At 46.6% G+C, this 18952-nt stretch overlaps 1 protein-coding gene across 1 annotated transcript; it reads right to left on the reverse strand.

The window, feature by feature from the left end:
- Positions 1 to 1740: 1740 nt before the first annotated feature.
- On the reverse strand, positions 1741 to 17609 carry NRIP2 (nuclear receptor interacting protein 2). The gene is made up of 6 exons (XM_058045139.1): positions 16889 to 17609; positions 12170 to 12346; positions 7660 to 7742; positions 7113 to 7240; positions 5171 to 5223; positions 1741 to 4356 (listed from the first exon to the last, which is right to left on the reverse strand). The coding sequence occupies exons 1-6, from the start codon at positions 17117 to 17119 to the stop codon at positions 4264 to 4266; spliced, it is 765 nt and encodes a 254-aa protein (XP_057901122.1). The 5' UTR covers positions 17120 to 17609; the 3' UTR covers positions 1741 to 4263.
- Positions 17610 to 18952: the final 1343 nt, after the last annotated feature.

Here is an 18952-nt window from a genome sequence, read left to right on the forward strand (position 1 = left end):
CCTCAAAAATTACTTACTGTGCTTCCCAGTGTTGGAAGACTTAAAAATTACCATGTTTGTAGATGGGAGTTGAGTTGGCTTTTTTGAGATGTTGTAAGTCCTATTTTACAATCACATTTTAAAGCCAAGACTTCCTTCTTTCACAATGGAGATTGTGCTTCAGATGTAATGACAAAAAAATGCTTTGGAGAAAGAAAAATATCTGTGGGCTAGAATTCAGAATACAGATGTCAAATGCAGTAACTGTGTGTCATTTTGTGCCAAGTAACTTGGGGAGATGAAAACCCACTGGGAGCTGTGTGGGTGGGGAAAGCAGGTACTGACCCTGTAGGGTTAGACTGTGATTTAGTGAATGAGTTGAAGTGAGGTGTCTGCCATGGCATCATGACCTGCAATTCTCATTTAGTCATATAAATATTTTTTTCTGGAAGTTCTGCCCGCAGCAAAGCTTGATGGGGAGGTTCCAAGATAACTGTTGGCAACAGATTCCTCAATGTCTGGACAAAAGAGACTTCTACTGAGTGGATCTCTGTTCAACTGACATGGACAGGAGGAAGGTGAAGAGTATGTCTTCTGCCCTGGAGCTGATTTCAGGGCAGAGAAATTTATTAATTTATTGCTTTCTTGGAAACATCCTCTCTGTGACTGAGAATTTATACATGCAGTTGTTAACAAAGAGGAAAGGCTGGCAAGATTGTGACACAATGTGGGAGTGTATTAGCAGCCAGGGTACAAGGCAAGTGTTAAAAGGATTCTCTAAAAAGGAAAGAATTCCTTTTTGAAGAAAATTTGCCACTTACCAGTGTGAAAAGAAGGAAAGGAGGATGCAAAGGAGTCACTGAGCAGAGAAGAGAGGAATAGATAGGGCTGGAGATTTTCACCTCCTGTAGCACATCAATTCAAAAATGAGCCTGAACTGTTAATGGTTTAGGATATGAGGCATATGATCCACAGAAAGGCTTCAGAAAGGCTGGAGGATGTTCTGGATGTGAGCAAAAGCAGTTATTCCAAGACAGACATGTAGGAACAGCACCTGGTGAATTCCAGCAGCAGCTAGAGTGCAGTATCTGCAGGGCTGCAAGTGACAGGCAGTGGTCAAAACAGAATTGTCAGCTCAAAATTGTGGCAGTTTTCTGTAGGATCCCATCCAACACTCCTTTTAAATCATTGGAAAGATTCCTGCTGGCTTCAGTTTGAAGGCTCCTGCTCACCTACACCCTGCCCTAGCCAGGACCCAGCTGCCAAACTGACACGGGGCACTGCTCTCGTGAGGAAGTGGCTGTTGGTGGCCCTCCCCTTCCCATGCACTTGTGGGCACCAGCAAAGCCCAGCAAAAGCTGTCAGACACTCTGGAAGGCAGCAGAGACCTGCCTGGGCATCAGCAAAGCCCAACAAAAGCCCTGTGCTCCTCCACAGGGAAGCTGGGCCCCATATGGGCTTGGCAAAGCCTGGCAAAAGCCCTGGGACACTCTGAAAGGCAGCAGGGGCCCTTGCAGGGCAAAGCAAAACTTAGCAGAAGCTCCAGGGTGCTCTGGAGGGAAGCAGGGCCCCTTGTGGGAATGACAAAAGCCATCAGATAGGGTTAGGTGGTGGTGGTTAGGTGCAGGGTTAGGGATATGGGTTAGGTGGTTGTGGGTAGATGCAGGGTGAGGAAAATGGATTAGGTGGTTGTGGTTAGGTGTAGTGTTAATGACATGGGTTAGGTGGTTGTGGTTAGGTGTAGGGTTAGGAACATGGGTTAGGTGGTTGTGGGTAGGTGCAGGGTGAGGAAAATGGGTTAGGTGCTTGTGGGTAGGTGTAGGGATATGTTTAGAGTTGGGGTTAGGGGTTAGGTTTTGTTACATGGTTTGCGGTTTAGAGATAGGGGTGAGGTTTAGGCCTTGGAGTTTATGTTTAGGGGTTGGGATTAGCTTCATGGTTAGCATTAGGGTTGGGGATTATGGTTAGGTTTTGGGATTAGGGTTTATAGTTAATGTCTTTATGATTAGGTTTCTGTTTTGGGTTTAAAGTCACACTGTAAATGTTGGGGTTACAGTGTTAAATTTAGGGCGTTATTTTTAATGTTTCGTTTTATAGTTAGGAGGTGGAGATTTGATTTGGGTGTTAAAATTAGCATTAAATTTTAGAGTTTGTTTTAGGAGTTAAATTTAGGATTAGGATTTAGGGCCTTACATCTTAGATTTAGTGTCATTGTTAGGGTTTATTATTTGGGTTAGGGGCTGAAGTCAGCTTTTGGGTTGTGATTTAGAGGGTTTTTTTAATAGATCATAGAAATTAATAAGATATGTAGTGGACATGGTATCTGTATGTATGGACTATTTGCCCTTGTTCTACATGCTGTTTTTAGAGGGCAGTGGGATTTGGAAACTGGGTGAGTTGATGCATATAGCAACAGGTGTTTTGCCTATCACAAGCAAGATTTTGTCAGCAGAATTGGCCCAGGCACCACATAGACTGCAGCTAGAATACAAGATGGTTTAGTACAAGTGTGAGCTGTCTAGACCCCTTGATAGGGATTTGAGAAGCCAGTCAGGCATGCAAGTGATACAAATCCAGGAGGAATTACTGCTGCTTTGGAAGACAGGCTCATGGAGCAGGCATGCTTTCCTGACTAAATGAAAGAACCATTGGTGTCACTCGAGAGATTCATGGAAAGCAGTTCATGCAGCCAGAAATAGTCAGATGCACAAGTAGAAGAGTGGCAGAGATGTCAAGGAATGTATCAGAAGCTGCAAGATATGATGACTAACAGTAAAAGTCTGCTGCTCCTTGTGGGAGCAGCAGATGCCAGTCACGCCAACCATCACTGGTAAGTGAATCCCAAATCATATCAGCCAGGCTTTACTCTGATGTCCTTAGCATGTGTTAAACTAGTAGAGAAAAGAACTAACAAAAAAAAAAGGCAAAAATGCATACAAACGTTTTTTGAGAAGCACAACAGGGACAATGACCAGTTTGATAAAAAAGGAAGAGAGTCAGTAGTGTTTAATCCAGGAAAATAGGCCAAATGGGCTTGTCATTGCCTTTTAAAGGTGGATAAAGGTATAGTTTGCAGTTTGGACAGTGAATCAGTAGCCATGAGGCATGGAACAAGCCCTGATCTGGTGCATTTTTCCAAGAACTAGTTAAGAATAGATTATGTATTTTTAATATAGCTATGATTTAGTATGAAAATTAAAAAGGAATTAAAGAAATCAAATAAACCCAATTGTTAAGTGACTTAATAATCACCTTTAACATTCCAGATGAGTTCACAGCTTACTAACCAGAGCTGATGCTACAAATTCTCATTTGGTGCAAGAGAAGCAAAGTTGATGGACTGTGTGATGCCAGGACTCAAGGCTGATGATGTGTCTGTGTTTAATCACTGGATTTCAAGTTGGAAGAAGGGAGCTGACAGAGCAGAAGACTTGGTGCTGTAATTCATCTCAGCATTTAAACTGAGTGGCAGGATCTCTGATGAAGCAGCAGAGGGAACAGGGACGCAGCTCTAGCCGCTGGAGTGCAGAGAGGAGTGGCCTGGCCAGAAGAACAGGGTGTGCACCAAGAAATGGTAAGCATTGCCATTCATATAATATAGCTTGGTGCCCAGAGATGCAATGGCAAAGCCCAAGCCCCTGTCAGTCCTTTAGGTGTCTGCACTCAACATTTCTGTGAAGATTTCTTAGAACTGAGAGCTCTAAAACTGTTTTTGCCACAGTTTTCCCAAGAAAATACTTCTGTTCTGCTCTGAGCCAGCAAAAAGCAGCAAAATCCAGCTTCCCAGAGTACAAACAAAGGGAACAGAGCCCTTCTGACAAAGAAACAGGACTGGTGTACGCTGGCATTGAGGCAATGAGAAGGGAAACATTTGTGGTAATCTTTGGAGGTCTTTGAAGAAAACGCTGTTCTCCTGTCAACAGAACAACTGGAGATAGATTGTTCACAGAGACTCTCTTGTGAACAGAGTGTGTTGTAAAGTCATTAAAGGGGTAGCATAAATTTATTACAGAACCAGAAATTGGAGTGACTAGGGCCAAATAGCAGAACAAGAACAAAATGCCCACTTGGCACATCAGGACAAGCAAGAGGGTCCACTGAAAGGAGGGATATCTCAAGTTGAGGCACTCCCAGTGACAGCTTCCAGCACCCACTTGCCTTTTTCTCACTCCCCATTGAATGCCTCAGCCTAGAACTCAGCAAGGTTTGGGGCATGGGAGCCTCACCCTCATCTCTCTCTCTCTCTCATGGCAGCAAGTCTCCAGACATGGGGAATGCAGCCAGTCACTGACCAGGCTCTTCAGAGGCATGTAGAAAAGGCAGCTCCTCACTCAGTGCTTTAAATCTCAGCACTCCTTCCTCCAAGTCGATGCAACACTAAAGAAGGAGAGAGGCAGTTATTTTCTGGACATTTCAGATAGCAAATCTCATGATATCTATGACTGGGGAGAACCTGTAACACCTCTCTGGGTCTGTAGAGACCTTACAGTTTTCCTTCCCTGCCCCACGTGCTACCTCCTTGCTCCAGCTCCCTGTAGTGGGGTTCATCTCCAATCCCTTCACAGAGCCATTTCCCTCCCTTCTTCCTATAACCCTCTCTGAGTTGATGTCCTCACATCCCTCAGCCATTCAACCCATTGTTTTTCCTGTTTTATGAGCCTGGCACGTGGCCACAAGTGTGTGACAGGCGGGAGCCAGCTTGCTGCAGCCATATCCTGAGCCACCCAGGAGCCAGGCTCAGCAGAGCACTGACCCTGAGCCAAGCTGACAAAAGGACTCTTCCCACTCATGGCCAGCAAGGGTTGGACACTGAATATGATCACACAGCTGCACTTGGCTCAAAGCAAGGGCACAGCTTGTTCTCATCTGCCTTCCAAGGGCAACACGGGTCTGATTCGTGCCTTTTCTTGTCTCCTCTTCAGTTTCCTCTTGCTGCTTGCACGTTGTATGGTCAGGAATGCAGAGAATGGGAGATGTGGTAGTATCCTACTGAGTGTTTTCTTTCTTAAAACCTTTAAGAAGGGCTGGGAATGAGTCAGTGACTCAGAGCATACTGCACCCAGTCAGGCAGCTGTGTGACAAGCATTGCCCTGAGAGACCTGGACATTAAGTAATTTTGATGCTTACAACAACCAGATCTTGGGGAGCTTCCTGAGAGGAGCCCTGCAATAAGCAAGGAGCTGTTCCTTACCTTAAGAGACAACAGAGTCTGGAGGCCAATGCAAAACTCCAGCATTTCATCATCTGAGAAGAGAGCAGAGACTGATCAGGCTTTAGGTTATGTAATACTGCCTCATTAAAGAAAGCGTGTCTCTCCTGTAAAAGGATATGAAATACAAGAACATCTGATTCATGAATTTTTATGAATCAATGTAAAGCAGATAAAAAATGACAAGGAAAAGGATGAGTTAAACACACCAACATTAACAAGCAGGTGGTAGCAGTGACAATAATAAATCTGTCTTCTGTTACTCACTGATGAGCCTTTAAAGGAGCTATTTAAGCACAGTCCTGTAGATGGTCAAAATGAACTTTGCAGCTGATAAGAGAAGGAAATCATGATTATCATGACTACTGTGAGATAAATTTGAAGGTGTTTGTGTGATTGTTTGAAACTTAATATGATATATCAGAAGGGGCTTGTGAGATCCCATGAAACTTACTGTGAGCTGTGTAAGGGAAGGACAAAAGGCAGAAGGCAAGCAGCAGGGTGAATCAGGGGAGAACAAGCATGGGGAAATGGAAAGGAGAAGGGATAAGGGTCACATGCAAGCAGGCTCTTGGTTCAGTTTTCTGACCAAAGCCTGCACTTAATGGCTGCGATCTATCCTATCTTATTAAGTAAATTTTATTAAGGGTTTTTTTTTTTTCAAGTTACATTTTACAAATGTGACTTGTCTGTCCTACTCGTAACTGCTGCAAGTCTTCGGTGTCAGCAAACATAGAAGATGCCAGGGGTTAAAGTGGTAGCTAAGGGGAATTCCCAGGTCCTGGAGTCTGCAGTAATCAGCAGCCACTTGTAATTTCATTAGCACTTCACACATCTCCTGGAGGACTGGTTGCCCTGTAACCAGTGGCTGTAATTTATAATTTATTTCTAACCACATAAGTGAGAGCACTGTGCGCACAGGGAAATGTAAGACACAGGTGTGGCAGTTCTGCTCCTTCCAGACAGCCATTTCCACGTTCCAACAAAATGGGTAGTAGGTAGCAGCTCTGGGGTAAATTCACCTGTTATGGCGCTAATACAGATTCCCCATGAAGGGCAAGAACAAGCAGAGTGGAAACCAGGAAAGAAGAGCAAGCTGGAGGGTGTAAGAGGAGGAAGATTTTTATGGATAACTTAGGAATGTGGGAAGAATGCACATGAAAAGAGGGAGCAAGAGAAGCCTTGGAAGATGAACAGGATTCACTGAAGATGGGGAAACATATTAAAGCAAGAAGGTGAAGGTGGAAGACTAATAGGGAAAAAGATCAGGGGGGAAAGAAGACAGTCCCGTTATTTTCAGCATATGCACAGCTTGATGAAAAAGCAAACATGCACCCTTTCTGCTGTTTCTGGGCCTGCCTCAGTGCCCCTGGCCTGACCTTGTCTCCTATGGCTCCTTCCTTCACAGGGTCCTGATTCAGGACACTGAAGGAGACAGCACTCTGGGACTTCCAGGTTCTTTCAGGGTGCTCCTGCAGCAGAGGCACAGGAGCACACAGAGAAGCACTCTAGGAAATAAGCTGTACCCTCTGTTACTTTCTCTGATGACTTCCAGACAGCCAGAGATACAAGTTCCCATTCCATAGCAGAACATAAGGCACCAGAGGATTAATCAAAGCATCTGCAGAATTTTATGAAAGGTCCATTTTAGAATTGAAATGAGAATTTTTCACATCCTTAGTTAAGGCTGAAAAAGAACCTAATTTCTCCTCACTTTCAATGTCTTCTCTGTACTCTTCCTATGCCCTTTGCCTTTGGTTACATTGAGGGTATTCACTTGTATGGTGATGTTGGCCTGCAGTGGAGGTGGCCACATCACCAACCTTCCACCATGTCATGCTTTTTCCAAAGGTCCTTTAAATGCCCTTAGCAGGGCAAGAGGGACACAGGAGAAACAAGGGAGAGGAGGGACTGGCACTCTCACCTACAACCAGTGCTGAACACAGCACTGTCTCCTGGCCAAATTGCAACTCCAGATGTTCTACTCGGCCAACAACGCTGGGGATGGGAGGAGAGAGGTCTCCACAGTCCATGGCAGACACTTCTTCCAGCCTGTGGAAGAAGACACAAGAGGTGTTATTGCCTCAGGCAGAGGGAAAGGGGGAAAACCAGGAGTTCTCACTGATGGCAGTTCTGGGTCTCACTGGGAACAGGCCCACAGGAGGGGGAATCTCTTTCATAGCGTATGCCTGGAGGCAGATTCAACCAGCAAAACCTCAGCACCAGCCACCAGCTGGGCAACTTTGCCTTGCAGCACATGCAGGCAGAATTGCACAGCTCTGCCTCAGAGCCTGGGGTCTGCACACACCTTTGCCTGTGCTCTAATGCCTTTCCCTGTAGCCCACCCTCTGCATCTTCTCCTCAACAGCCATGCCAGCCATTATCCCTGGGGATGGGAATCCAGAGTGCCTGGGTTCTTGCCATGGTTTTTCCTTTAGCCATCCCTCCTTTTATAGTGTGCAAAGACTTACCCCAGCTGGTTTAAACACCTCTTGGAGATGAGGTTTGGTAGACACCCAGTGTTAACTGTTGCTTTCAATACCTGACCTTGGCACTAGAAAAAACAAAAACAGATAATTACTGTAGGCTCAAAATTGGCATATTCACTCCTCCAACAGTGTGACTTGGATTTTCTGAGCAACATAGCCAAGTTATGGTGTTTTAGGCAGTAGTCAGAAGGCAAGAATTTCATCCAAGACAATGGTGCTTTCCCCAGTGCTCTGCAAATCACTCTCAAACACTTCTCTTTGAATTTCATTTGTATTTGATTGCCCAGACACTTATCTTAGTGTGACTTTAACTTAACAGTGTTCCAGTCAAGAGATGCACGGTTAGAGAGTTTGTTCATAAAACCAACATGGACTTTGTTAACAGAGCAGTAAGTAATATGCAAAAGTTTCTGAAGGAATACAAGCATGTGCTAGTTTTTCTGGGTTTCATCTCTCCATTTTTTCTGGTATTGCAGGCAACAATGTCCCAGAGCTAAACGTTTATTCTCAGTAGAAAAGCTGCCAGAGGGAGAAGTCTGAAGGAGAAGCAGGAGCACCCAGGACAAACACATCTGAAACGAGCTTGAATTTAAGGCAGTTCCCAAGATAACTGGCAAATCCATGTGACTCCTGAATCCAAGACACAACTTATTCAAGAGATTACTATTTTGTGTAGGGCTTACATCATATTCCTGTATAGCTCTTTAAGTTTATAAGACATGATATTACGATAGTCACAGCTGGTGTCATTTGACAAAGGGGCCTGCACCCTGCCCGGCACCCAAATAACCTGTGCATGATTTTACTGGAATAGTTCCCAGTGCTTTTCTCATTTGATTTCTTTACCCCTTTGGACATGAAAGGGAAAAGAAGATAAGGTTGCTATCTGTTTTCTGTCCCCTCTGCAGAGAGGTCCTTAATGGCAGGCCTGAGGTGATGAAGTAACAGCAGGTCACATTTATTTTAGGGGTCTGAAAACACAGGGTCATCAAGAATATCAATAAGAATTAGGTTTAGGGGAAAAAAAAAAAGAAGGCACAGGACTTAGTAAAGGAACTGGAAAAGATGGAATAACTGTCATCTACGAAATGCATCTTTACCTATGGTGCCTGATCATACCTATGGCCTACTTCTTCAAGGCTCTGTCTTACACCACTGTCCAAAACAAAACCAACAAAAAACCCACCAAAAAAAACCTCACCCACAAAATTATACTTTTCAGGGGCTCATTGTACTCCTACTATCATTTGTGTTTTTCCTGTGATTCCTTCTCTTCCATCCACTATGGCGCTCTGTGACAGGAACCACTCAGAAGATGCAGCAACAGACCTGCCACTTCTTCTCTACTCTTTTGCTCAGTCCCAACAAGTTTAAATGCTTGAATACCTTAAGCAGACCAGCATGCCTATGAGGGACTCTGTGCAGCACCAGCAGGGTCAAGGAAAATGTCTCAATTTGCTGATTTCTTATCTAAGCCTGTGTATGATTATTAATCATCACTGAGAGCTGCATCCAGTATTTCCAAGATTTCATTTTCCAAAATGTGCTATCTGTGAGTAGTTATAAAGAGAAAGAAGAAAACAACTCCTGTGAGAAATACTGGAATGTTGCAAACAGACAATACCAACAGGGTCCCTTTCAGCCCAAACCATTGTGTGATTCTATGGCAAATCTCCCTTCTGATTTTAGAGCTCTGCAATATCGTTGCTGCCTGGTCCTCCCTAACACATCAGCCCTGCCTGTAAAGGCTGTGGCCAGACTAAGCAGAGAGGCAAGATAATGCACAGAGTGCAGGTGCATGCCAAACATCTGCCTCCACATCCTCTCTACTCAGAAACAAGACCTGGAGCATGGATAGCAATTGCTGAGGAATCACTTGGGAGCAGCAGACTTGAGATGCATGAGCTGCTGCTGTTATAATAAGCCTAAGCTGTATCACTAGGCAGATTACTGAGTTTTGTTTCAGAGCAGGCTGGGAAATCTGCAAGTTAGAGACTCGACAGGATATAATAGGACAGTGATTATTCTGTAGAAAACAACATTTAATCTCATTGAGTGCAAACAGCTCTTCACCACTAACCATTTTCCTAGAGAACTCACCAGGAGTCCTCGGTCCAGTGTACCAAAACTACAATGCAGGCAGCTCATAAGCACTGCAAGGCTTCTTGGAATAGAAGGACTTTTTATCACTTTACCCACTCTCATGTCTACTCCAGAATTTTCAGTCTGTTATTACCAGTCATGTTTATTTGTTATCTAAATGTCAATTATGGGAATTTCCAAGAAAGTGGGGAAGGGGAATCAGTAAGGATCACTATAATGAGCTGTGTTTTCTGAAATGATGTGAGTTCTAAAGTCAAGAAGCTGCTTTAGCAAAAAAAAAGGCTGATCAATCCCAGGTTGCTTTGGCATAGAGGAAAACTGGCCTTCTACAGCAGTGATGCTTTTCAACATCTATTTCCAAGTCAACAAGAGACAAGCCCCACCACAAAAAATAACAGCTTGATTTTATGTTGCAGAGGCCAGTCATGACTAGTTTTCCAAAGTACTTTTCAAAAACTGTCACAAAAAGGGGCAATTCTCCTAAAGTACCACCTGGGCAACCCACCTAAGCAAATAGGAGGGTGAGTGACTGTAGTACAACTATTATAGACTAGGTCTGTCTGTGATCTCTGGGACTTAAAAGGCCTTAGACATAGGGCAACTAAAGCCTGTTAGGAGTGGAACCACTTACTGCCTGAAACTCCATGTACCACTGAAGTCTACATATATTTGGGTTTATTCCCTAGTCAAATTCACAAGTCAGGTGATGCATTTGTTACCCCTTTGAGATTTTCAGCATACTTGCCTGTGTGTAAATGGTAGATAACCTTTTCTCAGGAGTCAGGAGAAAAAAAGACTTCTCTGGGGCTGTGCTCCATTTCTAATAAAAACTGCACTATAATCAAGCAGATCTCCAAAAGGTACCAGCTCACCTCTCTGGTTCAAATGAACTGGCAGCCTGAATCCTATTTCCTGCCACAGCTCAGTTACTGACAGCAGAGGCTTTTTGAAGTTCACAAATGTGAACATCAAAAGCAGCAAGACAAAAGGAAGGGGAGGAGAGCTTCCCTTCCTTCAGTGTAAGATCAAGTGTGACAAACAGTGACTGGCTCCTAAGAAGGGCAGAAAACGAGAGAAATGCCTGTGCAGAATTCAGGGAGCGTTACCTGCAGTGTTAGGTCTATTTGCTTGCTTGTGATACTCATTAACCTTCCTCTGTGAGGGAAAATATAATGTGGGTGACAGCTGGGGTTCTGTGCATTAGAAACACAAAAGGGACTGCCTGGTGGACTGTAGCTCTGACTTAGCTACTGCCCCTGGGATACAACACCTGTACATGCCTGTCCTTGTTCAGTGTACATGCCTGGCAAAAACCCCACCCTTTATTACTAAACTTCCTCCTGCAGAACAATAAGGAGAGGCTATTAAAGAAAAAGAAACACCTTTATTTGCTCAAAACCAGGCTCCAAGTAATTGGAAAAATTACCCTGACATCCTACTAGTCTGTCCCCAGGTGTCGTTATGTTAACCCAGCTATATTAAAGTCTAAAATGCAGGGTAAGCAATGCCTAATTGCAGCAGTGAAGGCTGCAAAACAAACCAGACAATGTCTTTGCTTGGTACTGAGATGTCTGATCTAAGCCTTTCAGAAACTTCCTACCAGGCTGTGTTTCTATTATAATTTATTGTGCTAAATGAATTTTCCAAGGTATATATGCTTTTCTTGGAAGTGTAGCCTTTACACTCACATATGGGAGACGTTCTTTCAGACAGGTAACTGAACTAAAACCAGCTTTAAAATGGGTTTTGTGCAACAGGTCTGTATCTTGGTGAGTCTCATATCTGCATGTTACTGTGCAGCTCTAATCATCCAGCCCTCTTCCATGGGCCACAGCTTTGGATGTGCTTTCTCTAACTGCAGGGGCCAGGGAGTAGTGTGCTCTGTGGTATAGGAGGATATAAGAAGAAAAGGAACCTAAAAATACTGCTCCCATCAAGAGATGCAACTGTGCTAATTTGGAGCACAGTCAGCCACTTTCTGAGGAGCTCCTTTGACATCTGAGAGAATCAGACTAGACTGGAATTAGTTAAATGTAAATCAGCTAGAGGCACCTGTCTTCAAATGATAAGGAGACATTCCTTGCTTCTACATGCAGTTATAAAATACCTCATATCATGGGAAAGCTGGCCTTCAAAGGAAGGAGATGTGATTATGGTAATTTATGTTCAAATACGGGCAACTAGAAGAAGGCATGTAGCAGAAAGGCTTTCCTCTGGCTTTTGGAAAACCTGCATCCAGATTGTAGGAGAAGCCATGCATGAATTCTCTTCTTTTTGGCTGCAGCTGGCTTTGCAATTTATAACTCCCCACGGCCCTTGGGAGGGGGGCACTGGAACTCAGTGATGCTGATTTCACAGTGATGGCAAATGCTCAGTGTTGTTGCCTTACCTGGCACTGTATTAGCAGGGCTGAAGCCTCTTTTCTCCTGTCCTCTCCCTTTTCCATCTTGTCATCCTGGTCCTTGGCCAGCGGAGATTGAACCCGTGCAGACAGACCCCTGGCCTCGCCCCGCAGCTTGTTCAGGTTGCCTTCCAAGAGGCGCCGCTGGACCACGCTGTGAGGCTGCTGTCTCCATCACAAAGAAAGAGAAATCCCAGCTAAGTATGGAGCTAAAGACAAGATATTTGCTAGCCCAGGCATGCAGGTTGGAAATGCTTAACCCAAATGGTCATCCTGGTGAAAAACATGCTTATCCAAAAAAACTTTCTTTAAATCCCAAGGTTTTTTTTGGTAGCTGCTAATTTGGTGTTAAAGTGTTGGAATGTCTGCAACAGGCAGGTCTCTGGGATGCAATTATTGGAGGAGAAGAATATGCCTGATGAATGCTCTCCCCACACATACCTGTTCCTTCAGCTAAACATGCACTGGAGAGTCTAATTTCTAATTAGAAATTTTGAATTAGCGCACTGCACAATTCTAATTTCAAATTAGTGCACTGCCTGCTGGGTGTGTGCTGACATCCCACCAGGCACATTCACACCTTCCAGTGTGGGAGGGCACGAGGAGCACAGCATGTGTGTGGTGCACATGTGGGCAAGAAGGCAGGACTGTAGATATTTTAGGTGTACCAGCTATTATTTGTAGTGAAGCAGGAAGCTCCCTTAGGAGGAAACTAAAATGAGCTTCTAATGTTCCTTGGAGTCTGTCTCTGCTCCCCACCATCAGATGCTCTAGATTTTGCCCAGTATTGATCCATCCAGTCCCTGCACAGCTACTGAATCAACAGTGGGCAACACCAATGGAACAGGTGCCTGTTGGAGGTAGCTTTGTCCTTTATCCATGTACTCAGCCCCATGGCCCTTCTGCAGGAGTGCAGCTGCTCTGGGCTGGCCATGGCATTCCCAGTAACAACAGCCTGTTAGAAGAAAGGCCAACAGTCTAAAGGGGTTAATGTGCTACAGCTTAAATGGTTGCTTTTATCTCTCTAAAGAAAAAGAAAAAATTAAATCATGTCCCAGGTGGTACAGCAGTTTGATGCAGGATCTTGTCAATGAGTAGGCCAAAGACCTGAACTAGACCAGATCTGCCAATGAGCTGGGCTGCATTAACCCCACAGCTTCCTTGTGTTTCAGACTAGCCTCATGCAGGGCCAGAGAGGTGTGCAAGCTGCAATTTGAAGCACCCTGATTTGTCAGATTTGCCCAGTGGTTGATGCAGGATGGCTGCCACTGGCTCTTTGGTCACACTCAGCATTCCTCTTTGCAAGATGCCAAGTCCCTCTTACCCCTGCCTCCCTGCCACTCAAGGGGTGACAGTCAGGTCATTCACTTGCTGCATCAGAAACACTGCAGCAGTTGAAAAAATGGGGCAAAAATATCCCTCTGTTCCTGGTCTTTTCCCAGCCTACTGTGCTGGCCCACAGCACAGCTGGCCCTTGTGCTTAGCTCCCTAAATACTCTGAGCAAAGTGCCAGTTTGGCTGCCAGCTAACATCTGGGCCATGGGAAAAGGGCAGGGAACAAACAGCAGGTCCCCAAATTCCCATCCTCCCTCCCTCCTGCCTCTCACAATCTGCCATGCAAAGACCTTTCCCCCTTCCTGCAACCTTTCCCACAGAACGAGCAAGCTCTTTGCAGCAGCACCTCTGTCCCCTTCTTGTCACTCCGGCTGGGAAGGGGCCAAGTGCTGGTGGGGATTAGCTGAGCTTTGGGATTTTGGAGGCAGCTGGTTCAAGAGCAGACTCCCAGGGCTCTGCCTATCTTCTCTCTCATCAGTGACATGGATGGAGAAGTGGAGAGAGCATTGTAGCTCCTGTACTGGTCAGAAACAATTAGATTTAGAGGATGGTAAGGGAGGATGTTGTGAGTGTTGTGGCCAGGAGCTGGAAAGGATGCCCTCTCAGGCACTTAGAGGACCAGAGAAGATTCCCAGTGCAACTTAGGGAAGGTTGAGGTTCTCCAATGTGAAACCTCCAGGCCTTGCTATGATTAGTGACATTGTATGAGCTGGGGATCTTGATTTTTGGGAGGCCAGATCTTCAGGCCTTCTTGGTACTTCCAGAATATTTTAGCTCATGTAGCTACTTTTTTTTTTCCATTAAAAAAAAACCCAAAACTGATCATGCTTTTTGTTGCAAAGGTGGAAACATGAGATCTCCACGGCAATATGTAAATACTCATTATTGGAGACATGATGGGCCCATCAAAATACAGGCACTTCTGGATGCATTGCATAAGCTGAGTGCACACCCAGAATACACAGAAAAGAGTTTGTGACTGCAAAAGAAAGTAGCTATTTTATTTTAAATTACATGAGGCCTTGCTCTAGTTTTAGGACATGGAGCTGCCACAGCTGGAGTCTCTGGCACTGTCAATGGAGACCTGTTTTGGGGAATTAATGAAACTTTCCTCCCAGTGTCAGTGCTGTAGGAATCAGGGGTATTTTTCTCTCTCTATCCAAATCAAACTCTCCAGCACATCCTACCGCTGCTTCATTTTCAGTACATTCCTTTTTTGTATTCCTGTCGTCCAGGAGGGAGCCAGATCAATTTAGGAAAAAGAGATGGGGTTTTCATAGTGCTGGAGAAATGTCTAGAAAAATAAGCCAAAAGCATATTTGGGACCCTGATTTGCAGTGCCCAAAACATCGCAGCAATATCTCAGTGTCCCACTGAGTTGCAGGAACCTCTGAATCCCACCTGGAAATTTAAGACCTGGTTCTTCTTTTGCTCCAAGTTAAAGCAGAAATGGAGGTACCACGTTGACCCCAGGTAATGGCACTGTGTGTATGAACTTGGCACAGTGGCCACACTTTGTTTTGTGCCCTCTAGCATCAGAGCAAAATGTCCATGTGGGAAAAACTCATGTCATGCTTTATTCACTGCTCCTTAGGTCCATGGTAAAAATGTTTCAGCTGTTCTGTTATGGACCAAACATGAAGCTGCAGTGGGTTGCAGTGACTGAACATTGTCAGCATACAGCGAGTTCTCCTGCCTGGAATGGTTATTTCCAGCAGGAGGGCTGCTTGTGGCAAGTGATTTAGACAAGAACTGTCTCGCTCAAGGAACCCCTTAGGGCTTCAGGGTGCCAGTTGTCACTTTGAGGCATGGTGTGACAGGAGTCAATCCCAAAGCAAAGCTGGCAGATGTGTTTCCGCCTGCCTTTGTGGCTGGGGTCAGCAAACACGCACCACAAGTCTCACAAGTGGCTCATCCCCACACCCTGCCCAGGGACAGGCCAGGGCCAGGCCCGGCTGTGCTCCGGAGGGGATGTTGGAGCTGCAGCGCTGCAGGGCCAGCACTGGCTCTCCAGGCTCCAGCGTGGCCAGAGCTCCTTCCCCACGGGGAGGAGAGTCCCTGCTCCTCGCTAGGACAGCACTGATGTGACACAGCTCTCACCCTCCAGCTGTGATTGCGCTCAGGGCTGGAGGGACACTCCACACCGTCCCTGCTGACAGCCATGAGCGCGGCTGCAGAACGGGAGCAGCAGCTCAGGGGGACTTGGAGGAGCCAGCCAGTCCCTGCTATGCCAGGGACTCCCAGCAGCTGCAGGGAGGGTGGTGGGAGCGGCAGGACGTGCCAGCACGGGAACGTGGCACCGACCCCTCGTCTGCAAGCCACTGCACCCCGAGGTTTCTGCAGGGAGGATCAGCTCCCGTTAGTGCCAGGTCCCACACGTGTGTGGCCCTGTGCCATTGCGTGCTTCGGGAGCTGGGAAATTACTGGAAGCACACACACAAGAGCATCTGTGGTGCTGCTGCCATTGTCTGAGGATACAGAGGGGAGCACAGACTGCAGGCAGGGACAAGATCTTTTATGACACCCACTGCCACAGATGGAACAAGTGATTGTGCCCCCATCACAACCAGACCTCCACATCCTTGAGCAGTTTAACTCTACAGTGGAGAGAAGCTGGACAGCAAAACTGCCTGAGCAAGGAGAGTGTGTGTGCAGTTGAGCCAGTAATAGATCCTGTGGGAATCTGCTTCCAGCCTCGGGGAAACCCTTCCAGAGCACAGACTGCCAAGGCTGCTGGAACAGACCTCCCTCCCTGATGCTCCCTGATCCACGTCACCACAAGGAGATGCCCACAGGCCTCGCTCCAGTGCCTCCTCCCCAAAGGAGTCATCCAGAGTGCCAGGTGCTGCATCTGCCTGCCTGCCTGGTTTGCAGTCCTGCCCTTTGCTTGCCCCTCCATAAATCCAGAGAGTGGGGGAAAAGAAGAAAACGCGAAAAGGTGACAAGGTCAAACATAAGTCTCTCAGAATTTCATTAATTGTACTTCCCTCCCTTCTGAGTCCAGGAAGCATTCTGCTTTTGAGCTGGATCATGCAGGGATACACGGGGGCTTTCAGAGATGTCCCACATAGAAATATACGTGTCACATGAACATACATAGGTATTGGGTGAATGAAAATTTGGATTCGGGAGAGTCCTTCCAGTCCATGTCTGCCTGAGGAGTTTGGTTCCTATGCGGAGGCACAAGAAGATGGATGCAAACAAATGAGTGATTAATTCTTTCCCCTCACCCTGCCCTGCTTCTAGATGATCCTAAAGGAAGTTTCATTTTTGCTGAACCTATGATCCTTTCACAAAACCTGACAGCAGCTCCCAGCTGGAATGAAGGCTATCAGGAGAACCCCCTCCCAAACGGGATCCCACTGGACTCACCAGATCCTTGGAGGTGCCAAGCCTTGTCAAGCCATCCAGGGGCAGCAGATCAGCAGAGTCCTTGTGCACGAACTGGGTGGCCTGTTTGAGGCGCCTCTTCTGTTGCAGAATAGCTTTGTTCCTCAGCTCCATCTCACACTCCTGTCGCTCCAGGTCGGGAGCACCCTCGCTCTGCTTCTCCTCCTGGTCTCCTTGCCCCAGTGCCGGGGGGCAACTCTTCCTTGTGCTCATGGTGAAGATTCAGACAGAACAGGTCCTTCTTGGTGTGCTGGGGTGTTCCCTGAACTCGTCTCCTGGTGTTTGCCCTCTGGAGGCTGACTCAGTCTCTGATCTCCTTTCCCTTTCTTTTCCTCACGGCTCTCCTTCTCTGCCTTTCTCTGCCTTTCCTCCTGCTCTCTCAGTTATAACTCACCCATCTCTGAAGTGTCTCGGTGCCTGTTTCTCCCTCTGTCCTCTCCACTCCGTGTCCCTGTGCTCCCGCCTCTTCCCCTCCCTCACTTCTGCCCTGACTGCAGCTTTGCCTTCTCCAGTCCGTGGGTCCGTGTCGTAATAGAAAAAGCCCCGCGTCAGAAACCGCTCTCCATAAATCACGGCAGAGCCGGCAGGATGCTCCGGCTGGAAAAATCCAGCAGCAGAAGGATGGCCCCGCTGGATGCTGGGGGCTGGACTTACCTCGGCGGGCTGCGCGCACGCACCGCGCGTGTCCGTGTCCGTGTGTGTGTCCGTGTCCGTGTCCGTGTGTGTGTCCGTGTGTCCGTGTCCGTGTGTGTGTCCGTGTGTGCGTGTCCGTATCTGTGTCCGTATCTGTGTCCGTGTCCGTGTCCGTGTCCGTGTCCGTGTCCGTGTGTGTGTCCGTGTGTCCGTGTCCGTGTGTGTGTCCGTGTGTGCGTGTCCGTATCTGTGTCCGTATCTGTGTCCGTGTCCGTGTCCGTGTCCGTGTGCGTGCCCGCCTGTCCCCGGCTCCCGGGGACACGCTACAGCAGCCGGCGGCAGCCTGCGCGCTCCGCTGCCTCTGCCCGGGGGATTTGATACTTCCCCGTGTCTCTGTAAATCCTGGCAGCAGCTCGGGTCAGCCTGGAAGGTGATGCGGTGCCTTGGTAAATGGGAGAGTGTCCTCCTCAAGGCTGCTGGCAGGCATGCCCAGTCTCATTTCTGCAGAGAGTGCCGTGCCTTTGCAATAGGCTGCGCTGAAGGGTTGTTCTGTGCAGCTTGAATGAAGTGCTGAAGGTCTGCTTTCTGCTTCCAGCCAAGGCAGGCTCTGTGTTGTGCCCGACTCTGCCCTCATTTCCACCCCACTCTACCAAAGGCAGTTCCCTCTGATGTTGCAGGAGCCTAAAATCACTGGCTTGTTGCTACCAGCAGACTTGGCTCCCTGTTTATACCAAAAGAGTGCTGACACTGCTGCAGCGTGGGATGCCTGGACCAGAACAAACATCCCTTCTCTCAGGGCAGACAGGACATGGTAGAGCTCCGTTTTTCAACTTTCTGTCCCCATATTGTCCTGCTTGAAACTATGAATTTTAACTTGAAGTGATGCTGTCTCATTTTGATCCCTTTTCTCTGGTTTATGCACTGCCCTGCCAAGCACCAGCTCTGATATCAGGTGCAGGGGAGGAACCAAAACTTTACTCAGCTGTGAAGCTAACGACAGCATTACATTTCCAGGAAAGCCAGCGAGGGGTGAAACAGCTTTCATGTGCATCACAGAAGGAATAGCAGCAACTGACTACAAAACTTACAGCAAAAGGACACTTTCTGTTGCTCCTTTTGTTTGTTTTCTTAGTAGTATGTAACATTCCAGTATTACTGAGACCAATTATTTCTGTGTTCTAGACTGTGTATAAAAAAGTGAGTATTAAATATTAAGAAGCAAATCCAATACAAGGTATTATGGTTTCCACCAAATCACAGCACTAGATTTTTCAGGAGTAGGAGTGGAAATGCATTCTAACTGCTTTATACTTCAATACCATGATGCAGGCAGAGTCTCAACAACAGCTCAGAGGTGTTTTGAACTGTCCTTATCTCTCTGTGAGTCAAATTAAGAGAATTTAAGTAATGAAT

Source organism: Melospiza georgiana, chromosome 2 (genome assembly GCF_028018845.1).
Source record: "Melospiza georgiana isolate bMelGeo1 chromosome 2, bMelGeo1.pri, whole genome shotgun sequence".
Classification (NCBI taxonomy): Eukaryota; Metazoa; Chordata; class Aves; order Passeriformes; family Passerellidae; genus Melospiza; species Melospiza georgiana.